The following is a 22090-nucleotide window of genomic DNA, read 5'->3' as shown; positions in this document are numbered from 1 at the left end:
AACATTTAAAAAACATACATTTAATGTCAAATTAACCATGACAATTCTGAAATATGAATATCTTGGTTTTTTTTTTTTAGCTTCCTCATCCTTGAATTCTGTTATCTAAGGCACGACCCATCATTGTGCAGATCTAGATTACAATAAAGTCCAGCTGTGTCCGCAGACATAAGCAACTCAGGATGTGAGTTTTCACAATGACATACTGGAGGTCAACTTTTAATGTGCTAAGTGGTAAGTTACAGTTTTCTTGTGTTGAAAGGGACCCCTTGAGGTAGAGGGGACTGATGCCAGACAGAAATGAGAGTTTTGATGAAATGTGACGCAAAGAAGTGCTGAGGGAGAGGAGGTGGTGGTGATTCTTACACTGGGGCCTTTGGGTCCAGGGAATCCAATGTTGCCAGGCTCTCCTCTTGCTCCCGCTGGGCCAATGGGCCCAGGTCTGCCGTCAATACCAGGGAGACCCTGAAACCAGAGTTTATTTAGTGTTCACTCAGCATCTACAGGATCTCACAACCTCAAGCTTATGATTCTGCCATGGGATGAAAAGAATCATCTTCTGAATGCATAGAACTTCTTCTAGAAGATGTCATGAATCCATTTTCCTTTTCCAAATAGGATGTCAGTACACACGCACCCAAGTCAATCTCCCCTGTACACAATCCCTCCCTTCTCCTTCTTTTCCAAACCTTATCACCCTCTTCCATTTTCCCTGCCCTGTTTCTTTTTCCTTTTGCCTCCTGTGCTCATTTGGACTCTGTAATTACAATCTATTACTTTGCATTCCCAGACATATGTGTGGCTGATACTTATTTTCAGTATAAACGTCTTCATGTGTAAATAAGCTACAGAATAGACTTGATAAGGGTGCAATAAGTGTCCTTGAAAATATAAGTGATACTCACCACAGGACCTTCTTTACCAGCTGGGCCGATATTTCCAGGGGAACCTGGGAAACCCTGTAAAACAAATGAGGATGCCTTCCTATTGGCACTTTCACACATCTACTCACGGTTCCAATGAATTGAAATGTCACAAAAGCACTTTTCTCCCAATTTTTGTTTGTTGCCTTAGGGCAAAAATTAGGGATATCAGCCCTAGCCAGGAGGTATGAAAAAGCTCTGAAAACTTTCTTCATTCTATTTTAAATGCCTTTCCTTTTATTGAATTTTCGTGCATCTGACCCATTTAAAGATATCTCAAGAAACTGTTGAACAACACCATATGGGCAAAACGTATATGTTTTTCTATCTTGTAATAGAAAAACAAATACTTTTAGTAAGCAGTTTTCAAAGTGGATTTTTTTTATTGCTATGTTTGGTGTCTTTATTACTTATTTATGGTACAATTACAGTTGATACCCATCCATAAGAGATAATGGAGGCAAAAAATTACTCTATTGCTATGGATTAGAGCGTCTACGGCTCCAAAGGTCATTTCTCCATGGCTAGTGTGATGCTGAATACATTATAGCACTTTGTGATTGCTAGAAAAATGACTCACTTATGAATGTAATAACCTGATAATGTATAGTCCTAATACATTTCGTGAACACCTTATATAAAACTCACAAATTGAGATAAAAGATTCATGCTGATAGGAGAACCAACCTAATTTGGATATATTAAAATAAATCTATTCTTCCAAAAACCTCACAGCCATTGTATCAAGTAATAAATAGGACATTTATGAACTAACTAAATTCGTCAAAATATCTACTTGGCTTTGATAAAGTTAAATTAAAAAAAGAACTGTCAGCAAGTTTACTAACAAATTAACTTTTGGTTTTTTAAAAATTATTGTTGTCTTCAAATATTAATCATCCCTTTAAAAAAGGAAACAGTGCCAGGTGTGACTTTCTCAGAATCAATCTGAAACTTACTCGGGGTCCCATGAGGCCAGGCTCTCCAGGGCGACCAGAATCTCCATTGGGACCTCGCACACCAGCAGGGCCAGTTGCACCACGGCTACCAGCAGGACCCTATTTAAAAGAAGAGGGAGGGGAGCTTGTTAAAGCCAGTGTCATACCCACCACCAGAAGCATCAAGTTCCTTTCCAGGATATGTATAATGGACAACTTACCATGACACCAGCTCTGCCGTCAGCTCCAGGTAGACCACGGGAGCCAGGATTTCCCTGTAAGAAAGTACACAAAACACAGAAGAAAATCAGAGAAAATTCTTCCATTAGGTAGAACAGAATTTATTGAAACATGGCACGCATGCAAGAAATCTTGATGCCCTTCAGCGGGGGATACAATAACAAACCAAGCCAAAAAACTTCCTCCAAACCCCAAAGGAATGTGTGGGAGAAGCATTCTGCAAAAGTAGGTCAACCCTGTTTCCAGACCAATTTTATAACATATCAAATTGAGAGTCAGTGATTTAAGACAGCAGATGGAAAGCAGATGCCTCCTTCATCTAGAAAATGCACTTGGTAATTCTAACCAATTCCCAGTGAAGGAGTGCCTCTGGCGTGTCTGGGTGTCAAGAGTGTTTGGAACCTACCCTCAGCCCAGGAGGTCCTGGGGGGCCAGCGGGTCCGATTTCTCCAGTGGAGCCTCTCTTTCCTTCTTCACCACTGGGGCCAGGAGGACCTGGCTGCCCAACAGCACCCTATTTAATTAAAAAAAAAAAAAAGGAAACGCAGGAAAATAAAAATTGTCTTTACATCCAGCTAGAGAAAAAGCAATAACTTAAAAACAACAGTATTACTTTTTGGATTGAAAAAGTAGTAATTACTTAAAACTGTGACTACAGAACTACTCACAGGCTCTCCCTTGTTGCCGCTCTCTCCTTTCGAACCAGCTGGGCCGGGCTCACCCTAGGGTCCAATACAAAACAGCGGTCAAATGACAGACATCTGTCACAGTCTTCTGGGAGACAAACATCGGGACTGCTCACGAGTCAAGGTGACGCGAGCTTTAGTTCTCTATGAAATACGCTCAGTTCACATGTGAACGGCCTACAGGGGAATAGTCTTGACTTGAGAGGATGAGACGGGTACCACAGAGATGTGCCTCCCTGACCTCTGGGTGATGTTCCAGGAGAACAGGAGGGGTGGGTGTGTCTGCGTGTGTGTGTGTGTGTGTGTGAGAGAGAGAGAGAGGGGACACACAGTGTGTGTGTGTGTGTGAGAGAGAGAGGCGGGGAGACGGTACACATACAGGTGCCTGAACTTATAGGAAAAATACACATTAAAAATGCTGGTGAAGAAAGAGAATGATTAGAAGGCAAGTGGAAGTCTAGACGGGGATGAAAGGATGGTAGGGACGGCATTTCAGAATGAGGGGAGCATCAGCCACGACCACTTACAACAAGTCCTCTGGCGCCAGTAGCACCAGCAGCGCCAACAGGGCCAGGAATACCCCGGGGTCCAGGGAGGCCGGGAGCCCCAGCAACACCAGGAAGGCCCTGGGGAAGAAAGGCAGCAAGGTCCATCACGAGACAATGAGAGACAGCGCCCATTAAACGCACTGACAGCCACAGTGGCGCGCTTTAGCCGTATACTCACAGCAGCACCCTTAGCGCCAGGAAGCCCATTGGCTCCGGGGTTTCCCTGTAAGGAAAAGAAGGGAGAAGGATACGGTTCAGAGGGGTATTTCCGTTCTATGATCCTGCCTTCACTCCTTTCGTTTCCTTCCTCCTGCTCGGTTAGATTAACGACACTGGCTACTTACAGGAGGTCCGACAGGGCCAGAAAGGCCTGGGAGACCCACTTCACCACGGGGACCCGCAGGACCAGCAGGGCCAGGGTTACCAACAGGTCCAAGTTCACCCTAAAAGCAGGAATAGACACCGAGGCATCAGTCAGCAAAAAATGAGACAGCAAATCTCTGCTTTTAGGTCACCAAGTTTCATGACATTTCTTCAGAATTGCAATAATTTCCCTTATGAGGTCTGGTACCACAGATAATTCCAAGAACAGAGGAGCCTGGCAGGCAGGGGTCGTGAAGAGCTGGACACAACTGAGTGACTGAGCATGCACCACAGTTGTGGGTTTGCATTTCTATTTTCCTGGCCCGGTTTGACCATCTTGGCTATCTGCTATCTACGTCTGTCTCTCTTGGTAGAGACTCTGGTTCTCAACTGGTCAGTTCCAGCTCGTCTGAGAGAGTACGCCAGAGGAGCCCTATGGAATCAGTTTCCATGCCACCATCTTTATCTATGCCCACTGTGCTCAGAGTACAGAAAGATAATCTATTTCAGGTTTAGAGAGAGAAAACCAGCTGTTCTGTATCCAGTTTGAAGGAAGGACTAATTAAGCTGCTCTTCTGTAACCGGCTACCTGCAAACATAGTCCCTTTCTTTCACGTCACAATAAAAAGTTTTCAGGTAACGACAGTGGTCACCGGCGTTCTTACCTTGGGGCCAGGAGCACCTGGGAAGCCTGGAGGGCCAGCAGACCCAATGGGACCCTGAAATCACAGGAGACGGTGCTGAGAAGTTTCCTCCCAGTAAATTCACAAAACATTGAGAGAAGACTGAAGCGGCTTAGAGTGGTGTGGCCACAGTTAACATTGGCCAAGAGCAAACTGACAGCCAGTCTGTTGTCAATGGTATATTATCAGAGGGAAGACATTCCAAGAATCCCAGGTGAGGTAGATTTTATTTTACATACCAATTACAAGCCTCGAGGATAGTAGTTCTTATAAACAGACCCTTCAGAGAACATTTGGTAAGGTGTCTAAAATGGCGTTATTTCACAAGGAATTAATAAAGAAGACAGCTCCATCCCACGCTCCCAATCCTTCCAAATTCTTCAGTGTCAAAACTTACAGCAGGGCCCACAGGACCCACACTTCCATCACTTCCACGGGCACCCTATGAAGAAAAGAGAGGAAAAAAAGTCAAGTGCAAAGTTAAATGGCATATATTAGAAGCTTTTAAGAAAGAATAAAAAAGAACCAAACTGGAAGCACTCACAGCCGGGCCAGGGGCACCAACACGTCCTCTCTCACCAGGAAGACCACGGGCTCCCTAGAAGCAGAAATATTTCCAATGAAATCCAGAATTGCTAACTCAGGGAAAAGTCACAGGCGTCATTTGCTTTTTTCCAATTTCTAACATGTGCAAGAATCCACTGGAAATAAATAGGTCTTGTTCTAATTCCAACTAAAAGGTAATGGATTTCAATTAACTAGGCAGAAGCCTATTAGAAAAATATCAAAGAATACAATGCCAAGGGAAATGGTAATTAGCAAAAACATTAAAGAAGTTCCAGCTTGCAAAGAGTGTACACATTTTTTATTTACAGTAAAGTAATCAATACTTACCGTTTGACCTGGAGTTCCATTTTCACCAGGGGCACCAGGTTCACCCTACATGGAAAAGAAGGATTGAGTTTTTATTCATTATATATGTATATTACTTTTTTCTGATTGGGTAATTTTTACACCATCACTTCAGTTTCAACCATTCATGTATTCATGTCACATTTCTTACATAGACTGTTTCTCAATTATGCCAATCACGTAAGTTTTAAAAATTTATAAAATATGGGTTTTTATTTAGATAATATAAGATACCACAGTATTAGGGAGACGTGGTCGCGTGTTATTTACCCTTTCCCCAGTTTTCCCCTTAGATTTTGGATATCATTTAGACGAGGCTTATATATTAGAACGATAACATAAAAAGAGACAATACGGTAAATTGCTTGCAACACATTTACCCTCTTTAAAGTTATTTTGAACATAATATTTTTACTTTTATAAAATATGCATGAAAATCTGAAGTTTCCTAATATTTTATAGAGCTGTATTATTTCCAAGCTACATTCTTGAGTAAAAACCATGGTGGTGGTGGTGGTGGTGGTAATTTAATACTATGGCACGTGAAAAGGAACTTTCCTTCAAGATAATCTAATTTAGATATAGAAGAAACCTGGTCTGTGAGACCATTTAAGAGGCTTCATTTCTAGGATTTTTATCTGAAGTGTGTTCTTTGTGAGTAAGCCCTAGAGTGGGAGTCAGGAATTCTAGCCTGTGCCCTTCTACTAGATGTGTGACTTTGGGCAAGTCACTCACTCTCTTTAAGCCTCAGTTTCCCCCATCTGCAAAATGAGAGCGTCTCCAAGGCTCCTCGCAGCCCTAGCATTTGATGGTGCTGTGATTAGTAGTCGGAGCTATTATCTTAGGCTCCAGGGAGGCTAAGTTTGACCTTATCCATTTGTGTGGCAGCTGCAAAGTTAGAACATATTCTCCATATTCATGTTCATTTCTGGTCCCACTAGTATTCGTTACTCATTAATTTGTAATTACGTTGGTATTCACTTTAATATCACATTATCTCCTTAATAGGAGAGAGAACATTTTATAGTTGAAAACGCTGTCAGAGAAGAGCCCAGCCGAGAGATAACACACTTCTGAGACTTTAATTACCTAATTAAAATTTTTTTGAGTGTGCGCAGATAAATCACAGGAAAGAGGTTGAAAAGTGTATTGTGACATGAATGTACCTATCTAATTAGTGCATGGCAAAGGGGAATTTACAGTTTAAAATAACACAGTGTTCTAATATCTGATTATATGTTTATTTACTTTTATTTAGGCTGCAGAGAACAACTGAAATTACAGGAGGAAAGGAAATGGAGGAAGAAACTATTGACATTATTTTTATCTCAATCATTTAATAGGTATTAAATTAAATGAATATTATTAATAATTGGCCTTTTGTTATAGAATCCCATAGTCCTGACCATTGAGGGATTTAAAGTATTGAGGAGGAAATCAGATATACTTATGAATATGAATAGCCTTCAGTAAAACATATTTGTTTGATGGTGATAGGAAATGACAATCGTTTTAAAAACAGGACTTCTGATTTAGTATTTACCTTCACACCTGGAGCACCAGGCTGTCCCTTCAATCCATCCAGACCATTGTGACCCTGAAAGGCAAATCCTCATTATTAAAATGCTATTTCATTACAGTGATCGGTCAACTCAAACATCTTTTATCTTCGCAGTTACTGTTTCTCTAAGAACCTTGTGACTGCTTCAGGAGAATAAGAAGTCCCAGTGCCCCAGCCCCCGACAAACTCCCTCTGTTGCCCTAGCTAAGTCACTAAACCTCCCTCACTTGAAAGAGAAGCATGAAGAACTAGATGCTCTCTCACGTACTTTCCATCATTAATAATTTTATGATCTTCGGACGACTTTAAATACCTCTTAAGTTGCACCCGTTTTATACAGTTTTCTCTGTAGGATCCTCATTTCTTGGAAGCTATGAACAGACTTAAAAAAAAAAAAAAAAAGCTACATTCCACTTTACTTTCTGGCCACCTTACTCTTTAACTCTCTCTCCACTTGGGCAAATTCCAGGAATTTGGAACCAATATGTGTTATCCAGAAGTTTAAAGGTATCTGAGGGGTTTACTAAAAGTAATCAACATTTTCTCTTTCGTGGGTAAAGACGGTGCTCACCCTAATGCCCTTGAAGCCAGGGAGTCCAGGAGTTCCAGGAAAGCCACGAGCACCCTAAAAAGAAACACAGATGACAGATGACATTTTTATCCTAAATAAAAAGATCCTGATTTCTTCCTTCCAAAGTGTTTCTTCTCATCAAAGTCCAAGCTTGGAATCAAAGACTAGCATATGTGTAAGCACAGAGAGGTGATTAAGATGCTATGTGTAAGCACAGAGAGGTGATTAAGATGCTATAATTTGAGTAACTAATCCTATGATACTCTGAGAACCCACAATTTAGTTGTTTACAGTAGGCTTACTGTCATTACTGTTACATTATCAGCATTAATAAAAACTATGCATTCTTAACTAGGCTCCTTTATTTGTTGGATGCCCCCAGTGAGTGTCATAAGTACGACATCTACATTGCCACTTCGTCTGATTCTAGTTTTAGCAACTATTTTATACATGAGATACCTCCGATGTTTGGACTAAATGCTGTTATAAAAAAAGAATCTTACCTGTGGTCCAACAACCCCTCTCTCACCAGGTCGTCCAGGTTTTCCAGGGTGACCCTAAAACATCAGAGCATCACAGGGTCAACCTTTTCTTAGTAAGCTATCAGATCAAAGTGGGGACATCTTGGTTTTTACAACCGGGGGAAAAACGCATTATATAAAAAAGTGGATCCAGATACGTATCTAATTAACAATGATATTTCCTTAAATGCAAGAAAATTAATCATTATTTCATTAAAATATTATTTTCCATATGGGGAGAATTACATCAGGCATATTCAGCTTTTGGCAGAATACTTCATTTGAATCTAGAAATTCTATTTGAGGCAGGAGTATTTAAATGGCACACTTAGAAATGCTTACGAGTAAATACTTACATCCTCACCAGCCTTGCCAGGAGGGCCAGGCGGGCCACGAGCACCAGCAGGACCCTGGGAAAACAGAAGACCCCTCATTTTGTTAATGCTATATTAATAAACCTCTTGAAAAAAATACTTATCACACAGGGGGAAAAGTACTCACAGTCTGACCAGGTTCACCAGGCTCACCCGGAGGTCCCTGGAAACCTTGAGGGCCCTACAAGAAACACAGTAAGTCACACTCCAAGCCTTTATGTAATTCTGTCTTCTTTACATAAGATAGAGTACAGGCTCCCAGTACTTACAGGGGCTCCAGAGGCCCCAGGAGGGCCGCGAGGTCCCATCAGCCCCTGTGAAGAGGACAGACACAGTTAGCACTGGCAAGTCATCCTGGCTTCGGGGTGGATTAGACAGGACGAGCTCGGCAGTGCCACAGTCTGTGATGCACCAATGAACAGAACTGTCCTGGTTTCATTTCATAAGTTTTTGTCCCTCCCAAGGAAGCATTTACTGACCCAAGTTTCTTCCACTGTTTCTCTGCCTTTGCTTTCACCTCTTCTCCTAATCTAGACCATAACTTGGTTAGATGGCGTGGCCACCAGTTCCTTAAATTCGTGTGTAATTGGGCATACTGAGATTCTTCTAATGAAATGAAGTGACTCGGTCTTTGGATGGTACAGAATATACAACTACCGTGCATTCAGCCAGTGAAGCATTTCCATCTGGATTTCCTTGATCATATGTCATCTCCTCATATCATACCTAGCTAGGAAACTGGTGTTTTTCTTGCCACAAGGGGCATAAATTGCAAAGGATAGAAACTCTTTCTTAATGATTAGAGGGAGGTTATAATCTTTTGTTTAATAATCTTATGTTGTAATCTTTGTTATAATCTTAAGGCTCCATTAAAAGCTATTAGTGGCTGGTGAAAATGTCAAACAAGAGTGGTTGTAGTAAGGGGTGAAGGAAAAATAAAATACTATTGAAATGTCCTACTGGAAGAATCTATTATATGTTATCATTATTGAAAATATGGCCCAAATGGCAGCGGACTGTTCTCCCCTTGGTTCTTCATTCTGTAGCACACAGATTCAGACCAAGCGTCGCTGGTTTGGGAGCTGCATACGCCTGTGAGCCCCCTTTGCAAGGCCCATGCAATTTCTTCTGTAGGGGCCGTGCCTCTAATGCTGAAAATACTGCACAAACAAGCCTCAGGTAACTTGTCTATGGGGACTCTGCAGTCAAGTCTGCCCCACTGTATTAATGCCCAGAGTGAAACAATACGGATTTTTTTAAAAACACATCATTTTAATTATAAGAATTATTTTTTTTTGGTTTTAGAAATTGCTTCCATGTTAAAAGAAACACTGTCACTATTCAGTCAAAATAACATTTTCAGGGGTATATTAAAAAATAATTTTCCTTGACACCATGAATTTTTAATTATATTTATTCATTTTTCCATGTATTTGCAACAATTTCATTTCCATAAAAAGTAGTTTATTTTGTGGAGGCTGTTAGGTACAGGATGATTACTCATTAATTCAGAGAAGAACCCTTTGGGGTTTTATAGTTATTGATTTTCCAACATGGAAATTTATTTTAATGCTTTATTGCTACCTATCTTGTCTGTTTGTGAAACAAATATCTGTTGATTACATATATCTGTGAATGCCTGTCAATGTGCAAGCTTAAATTATATTTCACTGATATTTAAAAGTAAAACATAATGCTTTCTGCCCACCAGAAAGATGTTCCGAAGTCAGGGAAATCTGAAATCCATATTAACTTACCAGACTTATGTAGGTGTTTTTTTTTTTTTAATTAATGAGTTAGTTTTTTTTTTTTTTTTAAGCTTCTTCTTGAGATATGGGTACTGCTTTTAATGTCCAGCATTAGCTGAAATGGCTAATTTCAAATATCCAGTATAAACAAAGCCAAGAGAAAATCTCTACTTCCTCATTTCAGCTATGAATGCTTTAAATTACCAGCAAAATCAGGAAATTGGAAATCATCAATTAAAGGCCTATTACTTCTCAAGTGAGAGTTTTAATTTACAGAAAATATTGTCTTGCCCTTACGGTGTATCAGTTTATTGCGGACTATTAGCTACGGCAGAACATCTTTTGAAGACAGAGCGTTGTATACATTGTCCAGGTAAAATTTATATTTTAAGGACTATCTCAACTTTGGGCAGATAAATACTTTTGTTTGCAAATAATTAATTAAAAAATCACTAAAGTATGTGTGGCTACGTACTAAACTGCAGTGTTTAATCAACTTAATGTTTTTACTTGTAGCAATTTCCCCCTCTGTTTTATACATCCGAGTATATATTTTGCATTTTCTTATCAGTTTTTTTTTTCCCTAACAAAACTCACTAATGCTTGTGAGAAGGTTTACTTGTAAAAGATAGACTTTTATCACCACAGTCATATTCTCTCCTATACTGATTTATAATTAATCAGACTTTAAAAAGAATTTTTTATCAAAAATGGATAAAAAGAAACATTTCCTATGTTATTAATTCCTTGAGAGATGGTGAGAATCTGTCACAGTCACTGTTTGTATCCCAAAGGCATAATAGAGTTTGGGTCTCATCGAAGATAACTGGTAAATACTTGTTGAATGATGTAATGTTTTATTCAAGTACTAGATACATAAGCTATGATGTTGACTATCAGACATCTTGCCTGACATTCTGTCATTAACCACATGTATGTCCTTGGGAAAGACCTTGAACTCTCTAAATAGAAAATGAGCTTCCTCGGTGACTCAGATGGTAAAGACTCTACTTGCAGTGCGGGAGACCTGGGTTCAATCCTTGATTGGAAAGATACCCTGGAGAAGGGAATGGCAACCCACTCTAGTAATCTTATCTGGAGAATTCCATGGATAGAGGAGCCTGATGGGCCCCAGTCCATTCGGTCACAAAGAGTCAGACACGCCTGACTGACTAATACACACACACAGAGAAAATGAATGGGCTAGAGTAGAACTTGCTGATCTAGACTAGAACTTGCTGATCCTTTCCAGCAAGTTCATAGAACTTAATAGTTCTGTGTCTCTATTGGTTGCCTAAAATTCTGTGCAATATTAAAGGGTATAAGAAAGTTAATTAGAGTGATCACTCTTCTAAATTAAATTGGTTTGCTTAAATTACGGTTACTATTTCCAGAGATTATTTCTTGGAAATAAATATCTGATCTATCATAAGGAAGCATGTTTGTAGAGAAAATGGAACCCCTTTACCTAAGCTTAGATTTTTATAGATTAGAATACAAAAATACCTACTGCTTTTATCTGATCTGAGTACTATTAACCTAAGTAGCTAAATAAATGGCTATGTGAACTTTAAACATAAAGTAAATTCCCTATTTAGTAATTTTTTGGCTAAGATAAAAATTAGAGATAAACATACCATTGGTCCAGGACCACCTCCTTTTGCATCAAACTGAGCAGCAAAGTTCTAGATGGGAGAAAAAGAAAAAAAAAAATATATATATATATATAAAATAACTATTGGCCATATAGTTCATTTTTCTCATTCTACTTTTAAAGATTTTTCTGTTGATGTTTAAAAGGGAGCAGTATTTTTTACATCATTCTTAATTTAGACTTCCCTACTGAGCTAAATTCCTAAAAAATTTTAAGAATTTAAAATTTAGGGCCACCCCAAGTTTGAAATAGGGAACTTCCCTACTTTATTTTGAAACTTTTCCTTCCCTGTTAACCTTCTCACTTCAGTCCCCACCCTCTACCTGTACATTGAGGAAGAGAGCTTTCTAAACTTTAAAAGTCAGTGGGGGCCCCTGATAAATTAAAGCAGAAACCAAGAGAACAACTTTGCATTTCCACCTGTTGCCCTGTTCCTCTGGAACTATACAAAACGACTAAGGGATCTTTTTCTTGCTGTAGTTTCAACAAGAGTATAAAGAGTATTCAAGTTTAGAGCAAAATTAAATTAAAATGCCCCTTGGAAGATTAAACTTTTAAAAAATAGTTCACAGTAATAGCTTTACTGTTAAAGATCTCTCTTATAGTGGTAGATCTATTAAAGAAGGTGCTTTTTAATGCACTCAGTAGATAAGCAATCATAATAAGATCTTTGGGGGAGAAAGGTCTTATTTTACTGGCATATAGTTGGGTATTAGAATCAGGCTTCTGATTCATAGTGCTAACCAATTAAGCAAATATGTTTTTCTTCCTGCAGTGAGGCCATTTGGCGCTCATACCATTGTTAAAGCATAAAGCTAAAAGAAGATATTAATGAAAAAGGGAAATGTACTTTTCTCAAATTAGTTTCAAGCAAATTAAACCCAAAATGGCTTTGAATGTTGGTTCTGCAGACTTCAAGCCAAGGAGAATAAAAAGAGTAGGATGTTTGTGAAATTGCTTAAGATCAGGGATTTCATTTATAATTCAATCTAATCAAACTTTTTAATTATGCAACACCTCTTATTTGTGCCCCATTGATAAAAGATATTAAATTCCCAAATTAAATAATGGTCGCGAGGGCTGCAGCCACCTTCAGTGAACACAAAGAGCTGTCCTGTAATTGACAAGGGCGCACAAAGAGATGTGCCAAAGCAGAATCTTGAATGAAGAAACCAAAGAAATGAAATAAAATACTATACTAATATCCAAATAGCAGACTCTCCCTCAAAACCACTAAAAATAAATCCCCCAATGAGTCTTCTTCCAATACAGGTACAAGAAACTGAAGTTAACGATACTTAAAGACACCTTACCCCGCCAAGACCAGGGGGGCCAGGAGGGCCAGGGGGGCCAGGAGGGCCTGGGATGCCGTCATCACCATCTCTGCCTGGTGGGCCTGGTGGACCCTGTGATGGAAAAAGTGAATTACCTCAGGGTTAGACAAACTCCATGGAGACCTGTACTTCAGAAAGGAGCCCTCAGAATCCATGCGACAAGGTCAGAAGTTGGTCAGAAGGTACACGTGATGTGGACGTTTAAACTGCCACATTTGTCACTATTGATACAGGTCTGTTTTAGAAGGAGGTTTAGTAGCTGGTGTCCAAAGAAGACACAGGACAGGATAGTTCCTCTTGGAAGAGGACTATGTCAGCCATTTGTTATTGAAGCATAAAGGAGCTCCAGTATTCAAATAAAGCTAAAACTTATAGCTATAAATTCATATGGTTAACAGTGCACAGTGATATACTATGTATGTGTGAAGTCGCTCAGTCGTGTCCGACCCTGCAAGCCCATGGACTGTAGCCCGCCAGGCTCCTCTGTCCATGGGATTCTCCAGACAAGAGAATACTGGAGTGGGTTGCCATTTCCTTCTCCAGATATACTATGTATATTGACGGTCAATTTCTGATTGATGAATTTACTCAATTATTTTAGTATGTTATGTGTGAAAAGTAGATGAAATGATACTTAATAGTCATCACAGTATAGAAAATCCTGCAGTTTTCCTACCATTAATACTATTTATGTTAAAGTAATTTACTGACATAATCCTACCTGTAATAAATTGCTGGAGTGGAATACATTGAAGTCTGCACTTCTCAATGGTTACAAGGTATGGGTATTTATATATTGATACCACGTAAATATAGCAAGATCTAAGAATACCATGAAAAAAATGCAAGCCTAACCTATACATTTATTAATTTAAACAGAAACATGTTGTTGACTGCTGGTTCACTATTACATTCAGCCTACATCAGAGATCTTACTTGAAAAGTAAACAAAGCATGTTGAAAAAGGGAAGGGTCATGTTGTAGTGGGTAGGCACCTCTCCCTCATCTATGTGTTGGACATGTCAACTTCAAGCAAAGAAAGATAGACCATGCAAAGAATATGGCTATCTATAATAGGTTTGCTTTCTTAAAGGATAATCTTGACCTAAAAATAATATTGATTATGTAGAATAATGCTCATTCACTTTCTGTAAGGCATTATCTGCTTAAAAGGTAGGCAATTATCTGGATACATAACATTTTTATAAACTGTCAGACTCCTGTAGTTTCTAATATGTAGTTATTAAAATATGGGCCAAAGCTCTTTAATAGTTCAAAAATTACACACCCTTTCTCCGCGTGGTCCTCTATCTCCACTTGGGCCCTATAAGGAAGATACAAACAGCACAATAATAAATGTCTAAGCAATTTCCAGTGAATGAGCAAAGCATTCTTGATAATGATTAGTCAGGAGTCTGATCTAACCATAATGTTACTAGATAGTAGCTATAAAAATAGCACAATAAAATAGATAAAAGTTTTTTGTTTTTATTATAATTACATGTAATTTTGTTTTACGCTGGGAGATTGGAGGCTATAGTCTCCAGCATTAGGGCCAATATTGTAACCACTATTTTTAGAAAGATAATTTCTGTGGATAAAATTATCATTTTGTAACATCAATAACAGCATGTTTATATAGTCAAAGCTCTTTAAAATAAACTTTTGTCTACTACCTATAATTAATATGATACTCAGTTCGTCTCTAGAACAAAATAAATCTTTTCTTTTCCTTTAGTATGTAAGTCACCAGTTGTATAATATAAATATAATTAGAGATGACTCTGGAAGATAATAAAACTTTGTTATCTTACATATCAAAGCTACTTCATTCTATGGTTTAGCTAATGCATATTCATATGCACAAAATCTTGACAAGGTGTATTCCTTCTGTAGTGTACCATAAGTTTAGTTAAACTCTAAGTTATCTCTGATCATTTCAGATACAGAGAAATATTAGACTCTTACCTTTCTTGCAGTTGCCTAGAAGAGAATAAGTAAAAGATTATTATGAGGAAAACTGTATAAATTTAAAAATGGCTCCCATTTCCATGTAGTATACAAATACACTTACAAATTATACATACTGCACATTATTATTATCTTAATATTTCAAAGTACAATTTACATTTTACCAATAAAAATATGTACAGATCTCAGATATATACTTATCTATAATTATACCTCAAATTCAGCTCATGAGCTAAGAATTTGCTCATAACAATCTTGCAGATGACTCCAGGGAGTGACAAAATTCTCTAGCTAGATGAAGTCTAACTCCGGGGAAGCTGGTGCTAACACCCAACCTTCCACTGAATTATTTATTCTTCTTTTCTTATGGGTGTAGGTTTTAGGGTGGCCTTATTCAGTAGCCCCGCCCATTTTGGAAACTGGGGTGGGTACTTGCTAAGGCAACCAGAAAGGCTGGACTACCTTAACTCTTGATTTTTTTCGGAAATTCAGGTTGGTCAATACCAATATAGCTTCCTTTTCTTTCCCCAGAGACGACTACTGTGGCCAAGGCAATCAAAGTCTAAAATTAAAAATTCTAAAAATAATTGTACTCACCTCTTGTAAGGCTATAGAGAAAAAGGGAAAAAAGAAATAATTATTAGTATTATTTCACTGATCACCAGCAGTGATTAACAAATGGGTATACTTGTCTATAAAACTGACTTACCTAATTAAAGGACCAGTTGTATTTTTTATTAAGAATATTCTAATGACTTGGAAATTATGCAGGTCAAAATTATGGCAGGGATCAACAGGACCATTTGTTTTAAATATTAATGTGTAAATATACTTTGAATTAAATTGTTAATTATTTACTATTTTATAAATGCTGTGAAACATTAATGTGTCTAAAGGATACTTGTAATATTTAGTAATTATGATGGTAAATTGCACAGTGACTCACTGAATGTGAGCAAAACCAGCAGATTGATGAGTAATAATTTGTAGTTTAGAAAATTTTTGATACTTAGAAATTTAAAAGGGGAGAAATTTAGGAAACTACATTACCTAAAGCAGATTTTGGTTTTTTATATAACATTAACATTACAGTGTTTGTACCATTCTTAATGTCCTTTTTCAAAAGGACTAATTTGTGAATTAGTCACCATGAAAATGGATTCATTTATACACCTGAAGTTTTGCTTTAAATAGGTTCACTTAAATTAGGTAAGGACATTTTACCAACATATATCACTTTTGGCCCTGAGAAAGAATTGCTCTGTATAAATGGAAAAAACTGCATTAAAGATCTAGAAAAATAATGGGAAAAATACACCAAAGTAGTATCCTCCCCCTTTGCCATAATTGCTTTAAGTCCTTAAAGACTGAATTCCGCTCCTACAGTATAAAAATTACAGGCTAACACAGGATATAAATGTGGCCAAGCTGGCAACAAAATGAATCACCCCAAAAATTGCTTTAATTAGGTGGCCAAGAAGTGTGTCATTTGGAGTGAGAACATCTGTTGTAGCAGTCACAATTCAGGAGGGTGGACCACATCCAGCCCTGATATTTAAGGGCAATTTATGAGAATTACTTTTAAATTAGAAAAATGATATGTTTACTTCATTGTGTTCATCAGTAGGAAGAATAATTATGCCTGGGCTTGATTAACGGAAGTCCTCATGGTTTTGGAAATTTGCCTTCTAATTATTCAGACTGAGCCATTTTGAAGAATGTGTGTTGGGTAACTTTTATTCAGACTGGGGTTGGATATTGATGAGAAGTTGAATTGTCCTTTGTACCTTCAAACTTCCCGAGGTTTATTTTCATCTTTAGGAGAAGACCCTTTTCCCCTACCACCCTCAGATCTCATAAAAAATGCACCTGGTAATGTGAATTAGTTCAATGCAATTATTCCTTAGTATTCACAGTGTGTATACTAAAAGCTGATGAAGGGAGAAAACACACACACACAAATGCATCAGTAATGATGCAATGGTAGACACCGTGGCATATGGGTGGAGCCAAGTTTTAGAGTGTTGGGTGTGGCCAGATACCCAATGGGGTCATAAAACCTACAGCTGGAAAGCAGCCTTGGAGTCCATCCAGTTTCTATGCCGTGTTTTAGAAAAGGCTCAGTTTGACTTGTCCACAGTCACATGATAAATTATTGGCAGAGTCATGGGAAAAACCTGGGTCTCTTGAGACCCAGATCAGTGTTGATAATTTCCCAACTTGCTAAGTTCAGAATGCCTGTCACTGGGAACATGTTAAAGAGATAACTCTCAGGCTCAACAAAAGGCAGGGCAGATTTTAGCTAAATCATATTACCATTTCCATGATCAGGTAATGAAATGAGAAGCTAATTACATTTCAGAAAGTATCCATTTTCCTTGCCGGGAAACACTGACTAGCTTTTGGGACTGGGTTCAAGGAGAAATGCAGACATTCTCTGTATAACCCTGTGGAGTCTTTAAATGGTGACTCCGCGAGCCTTAAGCCCTGGTCCCCTGTGCTCTCCTTGTCCTCCCTCCAGAGGGCGCCTCATGGTCACCATCATCCAGACCAGTCTTAAAACACCCAGAAAAGAAAAGTCTTTAGGGCGTGAGTTTTTTTTTTTAATAACTTAATTAAAGGGTTTTCTAAACCAGGCCTCAGGTTTCACAGAGGTGGGCATCAGTGCAGTTATGGGGCCTTTTAGGTGGAGGCCTTTGGCTTCCTTGGTCATGTCAGATAACATCTCATCCTTAAAGAAAAAGATTCTCTGATCCCTTTGAGCTTCACTAGCTGGAGGATCCAGATGAAGTTCACAGCCTCACTCCGAGTTAAGAGAAAAAGTTCCCTAACTTTTGGCGAGAGTCGAGAGCCTCTTTTGATTTTTATTTCTACAGTATTTTCCACGTTTCTCTTATATGCCAGCGTTTCTCCACATGCCAGAGAGCCTGCCCTCCTAGCTGTACCTGGAACTTGGCGAGGTTTTCCATTTCAGACCAGGTTTTCCTGCCCACCCCTATAACCTCTTCCCCAGACTGCCCGAAACAAGCTGAAGGCACTTACATTGGCATGTTGCTAGGCACGAAGTTACTGCAAGCAGCAACAAAGTCCGCGTATCCACAAAGCTGAGCATGTCTACCACTCAGACATGCAGACTCCTTGTGTCGCAGAGCCCCTGGGTCACCGGCGGAGGTATCACCTGGCGGGCGCAGGCATGCAGTCGTGGCCAGTACCTCCAACTTAGCCGAAACCTCCTGCCGCCTTGGTGCTAAAATAATAAAGCCCGGATCTGCCCTATTTATACGGCCCAAGTTTCTCCGGCCCGAGGGTGCCTCCAAAAGCGCTTCCACCAATGAGAGGGCTGGGGCTGGGGGCCCGGGCAGCCACAGCTGGGAGGAGACTGCGGGGGCGCCGAGGAGGGAGTGCAGCGAGGGGAGGGACGTGGCCACGGGGGCTGGCTTCTTAAATTGGTTCCATTCTTTTTGAGGACGTGGACACTTTTGAGGCTTTCAAGGGGAAACTCTGACTCGCTGTCTGCATACCTCCGCCCTCCCCATCCCCCGCTCTGGCCTTCCTCCCCCCAACTCCCCCCACCTCCCCGCCCTTTCCAAGTTTGGAAACACTTATGGACACGTCGGAGGGCTCTGCTGACACCGACGTGGGCAGAGTTTGCAGCTCTCGGCGGCAGCCCGGCAGCTGGAGAAGGGACCGGAGCCCAGAGATCAAAGCGGGAGCTGTCCAGCCCTGCCTACCTTGTGCCCTGCGGGCCACCGGCAGGGTGGAGGGCCCTGGGGGCAGAGGACCCAGAACGGGTCCGACAGCGTGGCGCACCCGGAGGCCGCCCTCCTTCCGCCCCCTCCACCCTGCCCCTCACCCCCGCCCCGTTTTTCTCCAACTCTGGGGCGTGTGTGCGCCCACTTTTTCAGAAGTAACGCTCCCTCTCTCGTCTGGCTCCGGGGAAGGATGAGAGGGGGGTTCCGTTTGTTGGAGGGTGGACTTGGAGTCCCGAGGAGACCCACTGTTGAAAGGGAGAGATGTGCGCTAGTGGCAGCGTGGCCTCCCGCACCGGGGAGAATGGGCTTTGCCAGCAGACCAGATCGACCACATCGGAGAAATCCTAGACCTCCTGGCCACTCTTTGCTGAGGCTGATCCTAAACCGAGGCTTTGGGGATTATCTGACCCTGCGAAGTGATTGTAACTGACGGACCTGGACTCCTCTCTCACTCGCAGTCTCTTCCTGAGGTTGCATGGAAAGTCCACCCTCTCCCTTTCAGGTTTCCAGTGTCCCCCTCCTCTTCTCCACAGACTCCTTGTCTGGATTTACCAGCTCCATCCCAAGCCCAAACTCAGAGTCCCCCAAACCCACCCATCCCTCTTCCCTTCTCTGCCCAGGAAACGCCCAAGCACCTCCCAGCTCCTCTCCACACCTTGGAGAAAAAGCCTAGGCCATCTAGAGGGACTTCTAATTTGAGTTTGGGATATAGGCTGTCTGCTCTGGTCACACCTCAAGCGAAGCTCCCACCAGCGTGGATGTTAGATCTCTCCCCCACACCCAACCCCCTTCACCCACCAGGGAGAGGAGGAGGTGGGACCTTGACCCTGAAGCACTGGAAGTGAGACACCGGAACTCTTGAGAATCCAGAATACTGAGTGCAGTCACCGTCAGCAGACGGCCCTTTCCCCAGCCCTTTTGAGATTCATTTCAGGCCCAGAGGAAAGGCCATTGGTCTGGGGCTGCGTCCCTGCTTGCTCAGCACCCCCAATGAGACGACCATTCTCTCACAGAAAGGAGCACAAAAGGGGCATCTTTAGGTCAATTCTGTCTCCACCAAACAGAAATGAGTAGGCTGTAGTTCCTTTCTAATCTTTTTTCCCTGCTTTCCCCCATCTTTTCTCTCCTTCCTCCACCCTTCTCCTATAAGGAAGAATTTCTGCCTAAGTTAACTCTATCAGCAGCTGCTATAAAATAAACTTTGCTTAAACTAGTTGCTTCCTCTAAACTTACAAAGTTAGTGGAAATAAAAGAGAAAAATCCCAAAACTAAAAAAAAAAAACCCCCAAAAAACCTCTTATTCTAATTAAGAGCACTGATGTGGGAGATAACTTTAGAAGACTTTTTGAAATTGCAGTAACTGTTTGGGAAATGTGATTATAATTTACCTTTTAGGATAACAAAATTCTCAGCAAGTTTTGGAGAATTCGAGAAATTCGAGCACACGTTTATAAACTAAAGGAAAAATCTCTCTGCAGAGTAAACTGATAACTGGAAAAGCATTCCTGGAACCTGATGCAAATAGCTAACGCTGCCCGGCTCCCTCCCTGTTGATGTGGCAGAGTTTGAAGCTGGCAGTCGTCAGCCATTTGGTGGGAGGCCGTGGATCCAGAGGAAACAATGAGGATGGAGAAAACTGAAAGGGAATTTTTAAAGAGGGAGACATTTTTGTTCCAGCAGTTTTTTACACATTATTTTGACCTTCTCTTTCTTGCCACTTAGTGAGGAAGATAGCTAATTAAATGTTTGTGTTATTGGAGGAGTTCTTTAATGCTTATAAATGTAAGCATTTGTAATCTAAACAGATTTGTAATCTAAACAGATGTCTGTTAACTATTTTGTGCCTCCAAACAAAGGAGAATCTTTGTGAATGAATGGGAGTGGGGGCTGGTGGGGTGGGACGGGGAAGAAAACTGACCCAAAGCCTAAACTGAGAGTCTTGGGGATGGCTGTGATGATGTGGCTGAGTGAAGGGAAGCCTAGGTGACTGGGTGGGGGGATTGGAGAACCAGTAGGAGGAAAAAAAATAGTAAGAGACTAAAGCAGGATCCAGGCAGAGAGCAGAGGAGGGGAGAGAAAGAAGAAAGGAGCTAGATAGCAAAGACCTCTGGATTTTGCTGTTAGGCAGTTAACACCTGGGTTCCTATTCCTAAATGGTTCTCCATTGAAAATAAGATGATCCCTTCAGCTCCCTACAGCTCTCAGTTTACAAATCAGGCCACACCATAAAGTTTGGCAAGAGGAGGGTCAAGAGACCCTCTGATTGAAAAAATCCAGAGCAGACCTGGAAGGGGAGGATGCAGGGAATGGAGGGAGGTGGTAGATGTATAATCATGGCTGATCCTGTTGTATGGCAGAAACCAACACAACACTGTACAGCAATTTTCTTACAATTAAAAATAATTTTAAAAACATGCAAAAAAAAAATGTAAAACAGCCTGATAAGACCATGCTGTCTTATGCTTTTATTCCTTTTTTTCCTTTGATCAAGCTTCAAACTGACATTGCCTTACAAACATTTCTGAGGATTCACTCTGTGGAAAGCACCAATACTACACGATCTTATTCTATTTCTAGGTAGGATGGTCTTTTGCTAAGAAGGTATTAGCTAATCATTAAGGTGGCAGCTGAAGAGGTTTGAGGGCTGACTTCTCTCTGTGACATTTGTTTGGAAGACATGGAGATTCCTGCCCTACATCTTAACAATTGGAACATTTGGTTATTTGCACAGGACCAGAGGAGTATTCACTGAAATACTATTTAGTACTGGAACCAGGCGTTGTGCTAACTGGTGGGTACAGAACACGGTCACTGCCCTCAGGGGCAAGGACATCTGTTGGAGATCAAGAGGCGAGTGCAGGGACCTCTGTGATGGGGAAGCACAGGGTGCTTCCGGGTGTTTATGGGAGGATTACATAGACACCTAACCTAGATTTAGGTGGTTGTTGTTCAGTCGCTCAGTCATGTCTGATTCTTTGCCACCCATGGACTGCAGCACGCCAGGCTTCCCTGTCCTTCACCATCTCAGGGAGTTTGCTCAAACTCATGTCCGTTGAGTCAGTGATGCCATCCAACCATCTCATCCATCTCGATCTTCTGTTGCCCCCTTCTCCTGTCCTCAGTCTCCACCAGTGTCAGACTTAGGTGGGTGAAATCAAAGAGGGCTTCTTGGAGGATGCAAGAAGCTCAAGCCTTAAATATGAATAGGATCAGAAGAGATGAGGGAGAGACCCAGTCACAGAGGGATTAGCAAAATTGGCAGTTCTGAGGAATGGAAGCCTCTCAGCACAGTGGGTTGGCGAAGGGAGAGA

At 40.7% G+C, this 22090-nt stretch overlaps 1 protein-coding gene and 1 long non-coding RNA gene across 2 annotated transcripts in view; one reads left to right on the top strand and one right to left on the bottom strand.

The window, feature by feature from the left end:
* The window catches only part of COL1A2 (collagen type I alpha 2 chain), a 36674-nt gene extending 18360 nt beyond the window's left edge, over nucleotides 1-18314 (bottom strand). Inside the window, exons 1-25 of the mRNA XM_061413462.1 lie at nucleotides 18070-18314; nucleotides 16870-16880; nucleotides 15025-15039; nucleotides 14345-14380; nucleotides 13036-13128; nucleotides 11706-11753; nucleotides 8590-8634; nucleotides 8448-8501; nucleotides 8303-8356; nucleotides 7929-7982; nucleotides 7426-7479; nucleotides 6837-6890; nucleotides 5276-5320; nucleotides 4926-4979; nucleotides 4779-4823; nucleotides 4364-4417; nucleotides 3680-3778; nucleotides 3514-3558; nucleotides 3315-3413; nucleotides 2770-2823; nucleotides 2508-2615; nucleotides 2083-2136; nucleotides 1883-1981; nucleotides 906-959; nucleotides 367-465 (exon numbers count right to left, since the gene is read on the bottom strand). Of these exons, the coding sequence (XP_061269446.1) occupies nucleotides 367-465; nucleotides 906-959; nucleotides 1883-1981; nucleotides 2083-2136; nucleotides 2508-2615; nucleotides 2770-2823; nucleotides 3315-3413; nucleotides 3514-3558; nucleotides 3680-3778; nucleotides 4364-4417; nucleotides 4779-4823; nucleotides 4926-4979; nucleotides 5276-5320; nucleotides 6837-6890; nucleotides 7426-7479; nucleotides 7929-7982; nucleotides 8303-8356; nucleotides 8448-8501; nucleotides 8590-8634; nucleotides 11706-11753; nucleotides 13036-13128; nucleotides 14345-14380; nucleotides 15025-15039; nucleotides 16870-16880; nucleotides 18070-18139 (1497 nt within the window). The 5' untranslated portion in view covers nucleotides 18140-18314. The remainder of the gene's footprint in view (nucleotides 1-366; nucleotides 466-905; nucleotides 960-1882; nucleotides 1982-2082; nucleotides 2137-2507; nucleotides 2616-2769; nucleotides 2824-3314; nucleotides 3414-3513; nucleotides 3559-3679; nucleotides 3779-4363; nucleotides 4418-4778; nucleotides 4824-4925; nucleotides 4980-5275; nucleotides 5321-6836; nucleotides 6891-7425; nucleotides 7480-7928; nucleotides 7983-8302; nucleotides 8357-8447; nucleotides 8502-8589; nucleotides 8635-11705; nucleotides 11754-13035; nucleotides 13129-14344; nucleotides 14381-15024; nucleotides 15040-16869; nucleotides 16881-18069) is intronic.
* On the top strand, nucleotides 66-7776 carry LOC133245837 (uncharacterized). Its single transcript, XR_009735780.1, has 2 exons — nucleotides 66-234; nucleotides 6559-7776. It is a non-coding gene; the product is annotated as an uncharacterized LOC133245837 (long non-coding RNA).
* Nucleotides 18315-22090: the final 3776 nt, after the last annotated feature.

Source organism: Bos javanicus, chromosome 4 (assembly GCF_032452875.1).
Source record: "Bos javanicus breed banteng chromosome 4, ARS-OSU_banteng_1.0, whole genome shotgun sequence".
NCBI lineage: Eukaryota > Metazoa > Chordata > Mammalia > Artiodactyla > Bovidae > Bos > Bos javanicus.
The sequence above is the reverse complement of the archived record's forward strand: the minus strand, read 5'-3'. Positions and strand labels throughout refer to the sequence as shown.